The 10,544-nt window shown below is 53.1% G+C and overlaps 1 protein-coding gene across 1 annotated transcript; it reads right to left on the bottom strand.

The window, feature by feature from the left end:
* Positions 1-1,772: 1,772 nt before the first annotated feature.
* On the bottom strand, positions 1,773-10,544 carry TMEM214 (transmembrane protein 214). The gene is made up of 17 exons (XM_007971189.3): positions 10,325-10,544; positions 9,226-9,425; positions 8,200-8,350; positions 7,757-7,891; positions 7,432-7,514; positions 6,896-7,001; positions 6,702-6,783; positions 6,310-6,411; positions 5,786-5,927; positions 5,249-5,340; positions 4,954-5,002; positions 4,671-4,784; positions 4,319-4,436; positions 3,651-3,747; positions 3,296-3,464; positions 2,998-3,149; positions 1,773-2,748 (listed from the first exon to the last, which is right to left on the bottom strand). Exons 1-17 carry the CDS (start codon positions 10,467-10,469, stop codon positions 2,622-2,624), a joined length of 2,064 nt encoding a protein of 687 aa, XP_007969380.3. The 5' UTR covers positions 10,470-10,544; the 3' UTR covers positions 1,773-2,621.

Here is a 10,544-nt window from a genome sequence, read left to right as displayed (position 1 = left end):
AATTAGCTGGGCGTGGCGGCGTGCGCCTGTAGTCCTGTAGTCCCAGCTACTTGGGAGGCTGAGGCAGGAGAATGGCATGAACCTGGGAGGCGGAGCTTGCAGTGAGCTGAGATTATGCCACTGCACTCCAGTCTGGGAGACAGAGCGAGACTCCGTCTCAAAAAAAAAAAAAAAAAAAAAAGAACTGCTAATAAAGTAAGAGATAACCATACTCAAAACTGCCCTTCAGCTTTATGGTGTGTTATTGGTTGACCTTCAGCTGTGTGAAGTTACTGTCCAGATGTGACTAAGGTGTCAGCTCCTTTCGGTTCTTCCAGTAACGGCAATAGTTACAGTGTGACTGCCCCAGCCATCAGCATCACTGTCATACACTCTGCTAGCCCACGCTGGTTCAATTTACTGGCTCCGATTGGACTCCTGTTTGTTGACAGCTCTGCAAAAATGAAACGCCTCGACATCTGGTTTTGCTTTAACGCAGAGCAGGTGCAGTGTTGGACTAGTTCTCCACACAGGAAAAATTTCAGACAATTTCAACACTGGGTCAAAAAACTTTATCTATCGAATAAAGTCAATTAAGCTTAAGCTGTCAGTGTTCCTGTAAGAGGTGGAGACGGCAATTAATCTAAGTTGATGAAAAATGTTGCTCCCCAGGATTTTAGTGTCTGAAGTTAAATGAACCCAGCAAGGTAAATATAGTCACACATTAGAAGCCAACACAGCATTGTGGCATCCTTGGTTCGCTGGATGCAGCCTTGGACTTCTGGAAGTTATCACCGAACTTGTCCTCCCTGTGCCATTGCCGACCCATTGTCACAACTGCCACCTTTCTCCAACTTGCCTTGAACACAGGCCAGTTCTCCTGCCCAGCAGTCCCAAAACCTTGGCCCTTTGCCAGGTAGTTTATCTTCTCCGGGAAGATGGTCATGGTTAATTGCCACTAGGAGAGAAAGGGGTCTGCTTGTGGGCTAATTCCAGAGGAAAGGCAGCAAACACATGAGATGCTGTTATATTCATGACCTCACCTTGGGTCGATATTTTCTTACATCTGCTACTTTATATTCGAACCACTGAAAAAGCAGAGTGTCTCAGGGCACCACGTGAGAAGGGAAGTGGTAACTGACCATCATACCTGCTGAGCATCATGGGAGTTTATGAGGGAAGCTGAATCTGCTTTGAGAGCTGCTAGAGCATATCTCTAGTACTGCTGACTTGAAACATTCAAGGAAACCAAACTGAGAACTAAGAAACCAGCAGTTAGATCTAACTTCTCTCTAGTATTGCTGACTTGAAACATTCAAGAAAACACATCTGAGAACTAAGAAATCAGCAGAGTTATCTAACTCCTTACAATCTCAAGTCAAAAATAAAAAGGGGCTTTGGCGATAACCCTTGGACTCATGTGTCTCTTGGAGTTCTAAATCTTTCATTCACTGCTCTATAAAATGAAGGTCCTGGCAAGGAAAGGACATCTCCTGGTCACCGGCCAAGAATTCCCCTAAGAGACGGCCCCCCGTTTTTCCAAGCACAAAACTATCAAGGCAAATTTGGGATATGAATCAGTGACAGGTCAGACAGTATAATTAGCGTAGCAAGAGAAATGTCTAGAACACCCACCAGGTCAAACTTTAGAACCATGGATGTGGCCTTCCCCACCAGGAGCTTAATTACAGCCATGGCTACAGTCTTCAGGAGGGCAAGGGCCCAAGATTTTGTTATTCTGAACCATAATTAGGGGAATTTCTGTATGAGGATGCAAACAGGAATGCTAGAAATCAAATCTGTGTCCTTTATTCCACCTGGTAGGCATACCCAATAACCATATGCTGAGTCCTGTCTCAGGTTGATGGAGGGTTCCCTGGGCCCAAGGCACACAACTACCTGGGCTCTGCTCTCCAGACAGATGATAGGAGGGATGGACAGTGGAGAGAAGCTGAGCCTTGTGACAGTCCCCCAGCATGATGGGGAATGGAAAGTTGGAAGAAGTAGGACTATGAAGGAAGAGACAGGGAGGGGCTTAGAGGCATTTGGGGCAGGTTGGGCATTTTGAAGTGAGAAGCATTTCCATCCAGCCCCCCATGTCCACTGACAGCCACACCCAGGCTTCAGGTGGAGGTGAGGCTGCTGTTTCCCAACGTGGTGCTATATTCTTCTGGAAGCCCCTTTCCTTCTGCTGTGGCTAGAGCTGTGACTAAGAATGGGAACAGGAGGCTGCTAAAGTCTGGAGAAGCAGGAATCATTTGTCAGAAGAACACAGAAGCCACCTGCTGGGAGTTCTGTCTTTTTGGAGATAAGCTGTTTGGGGTTTAGAAATGAGATGGAAGGAAGTGGAAGGCAGAGGGCAAGGGCGGAGTTGTGAGAGGCTACCATCACAAGGATGGAGGCTGGGGGCCATGTGCAGTAGGTCCAGAAAAGTGTTCAGTGGAATTGTGGGTAGGAGGCTGAGATGCCGCTGGGCCCTGTCCCCACCAAAGATGGAAGAACTGAGGTGGAGGCAACTGGCCACTTGCCTAGGAGAGAACTCAGGCACCAAGTTAAAAAAGACTCCCATGAAGAACTGCCACCTTCTACCCGCTGCAGTCTTGGTTTGCCCACGCAGAAATCAGTGGCCAGGGAGGCAGGGCCTACTGCTGGGATATCAGGGCAAGTGCCCAGTCCAAGAAAGCCACTGTGATGTCCTGTAGGCAGAGCCAGGTCCAGTGGACAGCCTCACTGAGCTGTGTCTTCATGCAGTCCCAGGTCACCTCACCTCTGGAAAGAAAGTGGAACATTTTTGAGTATGCACGGGTGTAGCTGTGTCAACTCTCGGGGCTGAAAACTTAGACTCACAACCCTCATCCCAGGGTGGTCAGGGATGGGCAGTCAATTAAGCTTAAGCTGTCAATTAACGATGCAGCGAGGGGCAGGACAGTGTGGGAGACTGGTCAGAGATGGCTTGTCCCTGGGGCCCGGGAATGGGGCTGCTGGGGATCCTGCTGGAGCCCTGGGCAAAGGTCTCACCTGCATGCCTCATGGCAGTGCTTGTGGGCGCTGGCCAGGGCCTCAAGCAAGAGGTGCCACAATGGCAGCAGTACATTCTGGTAGAAAAGCAGGGGCAGCTCTCTCAGATAGCGGAGCAGCTGATTCAGGGAATCAGGGAGCTGGATCTGTAGCTGGACCATGGAGAATGGATGGGGTCAGAGTATCCAGGGAACTGCATCCTGGACCTAAAGACTCGGGCCACACAATGCTGCTCCTTTCCCAGAATTCTGCTCCTGGGAAAACCAGCCGGTTATGTGACTCCCTGTCTCTGACTTACCCTCTGAGAGAGGCTGGTGAGGCTATCACCAAACCAGGCAAGGTGAGAGGCACAGTGGGCAGAAAAGAAGCTGACTGTGGCATTGGTGTGAGCCCAGGCCAGCTGCAAGCTGGGCCGTACCATGGTGAGCAGGTGAGAGCCCCAGACAGGCAGTGTCTCCTCCAGCCAGCTGTGGAAGATGGAAGTGGGGGAAGAAGGCTCTGAGTCTCCTCAGGCACCACTTAGCTCCCAAGAAACAGCTGGGGAAATGGAGGCCGTGGGAAAGGAGAATCACAAGTGCTTCCCACTGTCACCTCCCTGACACCCAGGCCGTCTCTCTTCTGCCTCTCCTCTCCCCTCCCTGGGAGGAGCTCACCTGTAGCCTTGCAGACTGTAGGAGTAGAGCTTGGCACACGCTTGTTGGCTAGCAGGTAAGAAACCAGATGTTCGAAGCAACCGGCCAGTAAGGGAGGCTGAGTAAAGGGGGCCTCTGGTGAGCCGGGAGATGAGAGGGGCAGGGACTGGGGAGACAGACACTACAGGGCCTAGAGCAGGCACAGCGAGGTGCTGGGCAGAGCTTTGTGTGCTCACAGGGCCACAGAGCCAGCTCCAGCCTGCTGTGGAGGAAGGCATGCAGAGTTGTCCTTCTCCTGCTGGGCCAGGTGTGCAGGAATGCAGCTGCCGGGTGGAGTCTGGGCTCAGGCTTCAGGAAGCCTCAGGTTGAGGGTCTGCCCTTCTACTTACTAGCTGTGACCGAAAGCTAATTGCTACATCTTTCTGAGACCATTTCCTCAGGAGTTAAAAGGAGGTAACACCTACTCAAATGATACCATGAATATGCAAGCACTTCTATACTGCAAAGTCCTAGTCTAATCTGAAACGGTAGTGTCGTATCTGAGGACAGAAAAATCTGTCTGTAAAGTGTTTACTCTGCAGGATTGAGAACTCGTGAGGACAAAGATGTGTGCTGTGGGGGCGGGGGGTGCTACACGTAGCTCTGTGACCCTCCCATGCCATCCTCCTCACTTGCCCATTGCTGCTTACCCTGGAAAGAGCTGTGTGACCGGAGGTCATGGCACAGGAAGCCTACAGCGAAGACCAGCAGCAACAGGAGGAGCCGCGTCCAGGGCAGCCGAGGACCCTGAGCCTGCTGCAACAGGCCCTGGTGGGAGGGGAGCAGGAGACAGTTGTAGAAGCGAGAGGGGCTGGTCTTTGCCTCTGAGGGCAGACCTCAAGCCAGGCCTTCCCGGAAGAGCGTCAAGCCTTCACATTACCCTGGAGGCAGCGGGGGGCTCCACAGACAGGTGGGGCAGGAATGTGATACAGGCCCAACCCAGGTGTGCTGAGACAGAGATGTAAGATAGCGTGTGGGCTAGAGAGGGCCGGGTGCCAGCACCTTGCAGGCCATGTCACAGGTGACGACATCCTGGTTGTTACCACTGCCCTTCCTCAGCAGCTCCTGGTTGGTAAGCTTGAGGGACTGAATAGTTTCTTGCAAAGACTTCTGTACCTATGGACAAGAAAGGTCTGGCCTGTGAGGGAATCCAGAGCTTCCATCCTGCTTCACTTTCCATGCCAACAGGGTCCCTTCTCAGGGAAGGGACAGTGGCTGAGGAGCCCCTACTCAGAACCCAGAATCCAGACAGGGCTCAACCTGCCACGTCCTCCCAGCTCCTCACCTTCTTGGGAATCTGCTCCCAGGAGCTGAGCAAGTGCTCCAGCAGCAGGCTGTGGGGAAAGCACAACCCCTCCATCAGGTGGCTTGTGTGGCCTTGCCCATCCTCCCGTCCTCCATTAGCCCTGGCTCCTTCAGGCTGGAAGACCCTCCACCTACCACCCACAGAGCAGCAGCTTCCTAGAGGTTGCTCCAGCAATGTTCCCACTCAGCCTGAGAGGTGTCAGGCCATGAGACGGTGACCCAGGCTCCCCTTCTGCTTCTAGCACAGGGACAGGCTGGCCCCCCACCCCACCTGCCTGGACTGAGACAGGTGCTTAGGGTACAGCTGCCTCCAGACGCTGGCGCTGAGGGGGTCCACTGTCAGGCACTCGGTCAGGCTGCTCAGGAGCTGCACAGCGGGACAGAGGGAGAGGCTGCTGGGGGCATGGGGTAGGCGGAGGGGGAGAGTGCTAAGAGGTGCTCCCCTTCCCGTTAAGTGAGGTCACCCAGGCCGCACATTCACCCTAAGGAGTGGAGAAACAGTGTCAAGACTCCAGAAAGCTCTCTGAGAGGCTGTAAAGCGGGAGATTGGGGCTCCTGAGCTAGAGCTTTGAGCTCAAAGATCACTCATCTGCAAGTGACGGACATCAGAAACCACCCAGACCTGAATGTGCTGTCCCTTGGGATCCATCTTCTGAGGGTGAAGCTCGAGTGAGCGGGGCAGGCAGCTGTCAACAGGGAGCTAAGGAAAAGCCTCAGAATGGGCTCTGTGAAGGCAAGGCCTTTGTCAGCAGGTAGGGACCGCTGCAGTTGACCCCTGGGGAAGGAGAAGCAGCCTCCCACCACATCCTCACCTCTTTCTTCATCTCAGGGGGACAGCTAGGGGTGGCTCTGGACAGGAAAGAAGGGAAGTAGGTATGCAGGGTGGAATCTGGCTTTGCTCCAAATGCCAGCACCTTCAGTCGGGGGTAGAGCTGACATAGCTGCTCCTGCAGGCTGGGTGGGGTGGGGAGGAAAGCCAAGCATAAGCTATAAATGGAGCTGTATGATGTGAACCTTTTGCTTGCTTCAGAGCCCATGCCTGCCTGGGGGGAATAGCCACTGAGGACCTTGCAATGGCTCTGAATCTTTTTACTCAGAGACTCCTTGGAAACCTGTTGAAAGCCATGGACCCTATCCCTAAGAAAATGCCCATATGCTAATCACACTCAAGGGTCCATATAATTTCAAGGGATCACTGTTCCCTTGAAACCTACTCTGGAACTTCTAGGTTGCAAATCTCAGATCTAGGATGGCTGGGGAAGAAGGGATGGGAAAATGTAACGTGGTTCTGGTGCTGGGGTCCCCTCACAGCAGGTGTGCCCCAGAGCAGTCCTACCTGGGTGTCAGGGAGTTGTTCGGCATATAGGCAAAGTCCAGAAGTGGGAAGAAGTCCTTGGGGCCAATCATGCCAAAGCCCTTGGTAAGGTTGGGATGCATCCTGTGGGGATGAAGAAACAGGTTCGCTGGACACCATCACCCATTCCAGCTGTTTTGGTCATGACCCCAGCTAAGCCAACATCTAGGAAAAAGGGTGTAAACTCTACCCCATCTGCCAGCCCTTAATAGCTCCCTCTTCTTCCTTCCTCACCATCACATTCTAAGATGGTGGGAGAAGCTGGTCCTGATTTTCCTCATATCCCTGGAGACCAAGATCACAGCCTCCCATTTTGCTAAAACAGCCATCTGGGACACCCTGAGCCTTCCCCTCGCTGCCCTTCCATTACTCACAGGAGCAGCCGATCCAGGTATGTGATGGCAAACGGGGACAGAGACTTGATGCCCAGCACAGGCAGCATGATCCCCAGCCACACTGTGGAGGTGAAGGTCAGGAGGGAAGCCTCAGGCTTGCACCTACTGGGGGCATCAAAGAGGAGTTTTCCGGTTCCAAGACCCTCCCTTTTTCTTCCCTATTTCCCTGTTACCTTTCAGTCCCTCGGTGAGGTTGGCAAAACCCGCTTGACCCAGGGCCCACATGATGGTCAGACACTTGGCTGGTCGGCTCTGGTGGGACCTCAGTAGTTCCAGGAACTGAGGAGATCGGTAGGGAAGGCAGATTGGGATAGGACAAAACACCAGGGCACCCCCAAAGACAGGCGGGAAGGGAGATGTCAACTGGAAGAGGGAGGACAGGCCGAGCAAGAGTGGAGCACTATGACCACGTGGTGCAGGGATTGTTTGTGGGCTTCACCTATACTCTGCCATTGGCTGGATGACTGAGCCTAGGAAAGTTACTGAACTCCTCTGTGGCTCAATCTTTTCATTTATAAAAATGGGAAATAATAGCAGTACCTGGCTCCTATGTTTCCAGAGCAGACACACAGTAAGTGCTAATAGTATTACCTATTATTACTAGGCTTATAGGTCTTCCACTATCCCAAACCTGAGTCCAACAACGTAGATTCCGCCCAGACTCCCCAGTCCTAGCTTCCTGGTGTCCTCACCACCACTGAGAGCTCACCTTGCCTAGGTTTGCGGTGGCAATCTTGGGCTTGTCTTGCAGGATGGCCTGGATACAGATGCGGTAACCATGTAGTGACTCCCCTGGAGAGATACACATTCTCACACCTACTCACATTACTTAGCATCCCAAACCTGAAATCTCCCATTTGTCAGTGGTGAGCCCAGGCCCCAGGTCCACTGACTCCTAACTTCCTCCACCCTTTCCAAAAACAGTGTCAAGATTAGCACATTTCCCTACTGGAAACAGAACCACTGAGTGGTACTGAAAGCAGGAAAAAAAGGAGGAGGCTCCCAAGATGGTCATCCCTCCTGTGCCCCCTCACCTGGTGTCTTATCCAGCTCTTGCAGCATGGTGAACAGACAGTGGTCAAAAAAGAGCTCCAGAGACCCTGCTGCCTTCGCCAGCAGCCCTCGGATGATCCCACGCAGCTCCCGGCTCACCAGGCTGTAGGGATAATCTAAGGCCCATAGGCCTCAATGTGAGTGCTAGGACCAGACACCCATCAGCTCTGAGAACTGTGGTGCTCTCCCTGAGAATGGTGAGTGGAGGCAAAGGCCCCTGCACTGAGGTTGGGATCCTTCCTCTGAGGAGACCCAGAGGGAGGATCACAGAACGAGGCCCAGAAACATTCACAGTCACAGGTGTTTGAGACCAGCCCAAACACCCATGGAAATTAAGACAGTGGGGGGGCACTGGGATCTGTTATACCACCCTTTTTGAATTTCTTTGCACTTGTCTGAGCTTGAGGAAGCTGGAAGGACTTACCATGAGTATGCTGGCTCAGCGTGGGTTCACTTAGAGGAGCTTGTAGCTTGTAGTTGAGATAGCTGGCCAGGTCCTTCAACCATATGGATGGGTTTCCAGAGAACACGCTCTGGCTCTTATCCAGTTCCTTCTGCAGGGCTGCCACATCCAGCTGCCAGGGATAATCCCCCAACCCCCCACCATGGCGAGTTGTGAGTGAGGGAGTAAAGAAGTAGGGTAGGGGTGGGAAAATGGTTGAACTAGGTGGCAGCAGGAAGAAGGGTTTCCCTTTTTAAGCGTAAGAACATGGAATGCTGCAATTCTGCTGCACCCACATCTTTAAGTATGGAACAGGACAGCTGAAAATGCTGATCTCAAGGCCCTATCCTCTCAGGCTCTCCACATGTTTAAGAGGAAAACAGAGGGCCAGGCGCAGTGGCTCATGCCTGTAATCCCAGCACTTTGGGAGGCCAAAGTGGGTGGATCACCTAAGGTCAGGAGTTTGAGACCAGCCTGGCCAACACAGTGAAACCCCGGATCTACTAAAAATACAAAAATTAGCCAGGCGTGGTGGCACGCACCTGTAATCCCAGCTACTTGGGAGGCTGAGGCAGGAGACAGAGGTTGCAGTGAGCTGAGATCACGCCACTGCACTCCAGCCTGGGCGACAGAGGGAGATTCTATCTCAAAAAAAAAAAAAAAAAAAAAAAAAAGGAAAACAGAGGACAAGATAGAAAATGAAAGATCAGTATTTCCACAGGACAGAGAATCATAACCAGTTTCTCCATCTCCTCCCTGGTGTTCCTGGGTCTTCAAGGCTTTCCTCTTACCAATCCATGTTTCCCTATAAATTTTCCATTTCCTTACTATTCTAGCTGCAGGCATTGTGTTCCCCTGGGGTTTCCATCTTCTCCTGAACTCCTGCTCTCAACCCTTAAGTGTTCCTCCAATTTCAGAGGATCTCAGCTGTCCATCCGCCTCCTCCTCTCATCTTCTCTACATCTCAAGCCCCCATTCTTTCTGCGTGTCATGTCTAGGCACACTCACAGCTTTCAGTGCTTCCTCCAGGCTGCGGAAGCGGCCCTGCTTCTGGTTTTGGTTGGGAAGAGTTGCCACCTTCTTTGGCTGCTTCTTGTTCCCTGGTTTCTTAGGCTCCACAGCAGGGGGTGGGACCTGCTCCTTATTCTGCCGCTTCATGATATTCTCAAAGCCCCGCTCATAAAGGGTGCTTGTGGTCTGGATTGGAGCTGAGGTGAAGATAGGTAGAGAAAGGCAGGCCACCCTTGAGTCCCCAAGGCCTCACCTATCAGTGGTCCCTTTCCCCACACTGCCACCTAATTAATCTCCAGGGAAGAGCCTGTCTCAAAGCCCCTTCCTCTTGGGCTGCTTAAAGAGCAGGGCAGGGTGTTCTCCTGGTAGTTTCTTTCGTTACAGCTCTTGAGTCTATGGGCTCTTTCATAAAGATGGGGCAGTTTTTTATTAGACAAATCAGAGTATGTAGGAACAAGCAGAGAGGCTGGATATAGAGGTTTGCCTTATTCGGTGAGTGGCTACTAGTCTGGAAAGGCAGGCTTTTTCCATCTTGGTCCTACCCTAACGCCTCTTGGTTCCGACATGACAACTCTATAATCAACAAGTGGCAATCTTTCTCCACTCCTCAGTGGAAGAACCAGGTGTCACTTATAATTCCTGGTGAGTGTTGAGTGTGTGGCAGTCATTTCTCCCACTGCTTGGCCTCCTGTCCCTTCCTCCATGACCTGCTGGTTACTTAAAGAGGGGGCACTGTGTATAATGATCCAGAGTGCCTCTTCCCAGCTCAGACACCTGCCCAGGGAGGCCGGCTAGGTTCCTGGGCAGCTGGGAGAGTGTGTGCAGTGAACTGAGAGTCTGAGGACCGGAATCCTGGCCTCTCTGACACATGACCCTGGCCAGGGTGTCCAACTTCACTGGGCCTCAGTTTACGCATCTGGGAGGTAAGGACCGCAACCTTCCCTGGAGCTGTCCACCTCCCGTGAGGCTCCAAAGAGACAACTCAAGGGTGGCGCGCCGGGATGTGCCTGCGAGCTCGCGCCCAGGTTCTGGGAGCGGCTCGCTGCGACCCTGCCGGACAGGCCCAGGGTACGCGCCAGGCAGGGTGGGTACTCACGGGTCAGGTCGTATTTCCACACTCCATTTGCTTCCCCGAGCGCCCGGCGGTTCCCGCCGCCGCCTCGGCCGCCGGCGCCGGCCCCAGGCCGCCGGCCCTTCTTTACCACCTCCCAGCGCCCCACGCCCGCCGTCTTGGCTGCCATGGCTCGGAGCCCTCCCGCCTCGGCCACTGCCCCTGCTTTCCGGTCCGGCGCTGGCGCGCCGCACTCTGCCACGTC

This window comes from Chlorocebus sabaeus, chromosome 14 (assembly GCF_047675955.1).
Source record: "Chlorocebus sabaeus isolate Y175 chromosome 14, mChlSab1.0.hap1, whole genome shotgun sequence".
In the NCBI taxonomy this organism is placed as follows: Eukaryota; Metazoa; Chordata; class Mammalia; order Primates; family Cercopithecidae; genus Chlorocebus; species Chlorocebus sabaeus.
This window is presented reverse-complemented; position numbering and strand designations above follow the sequence as displayed.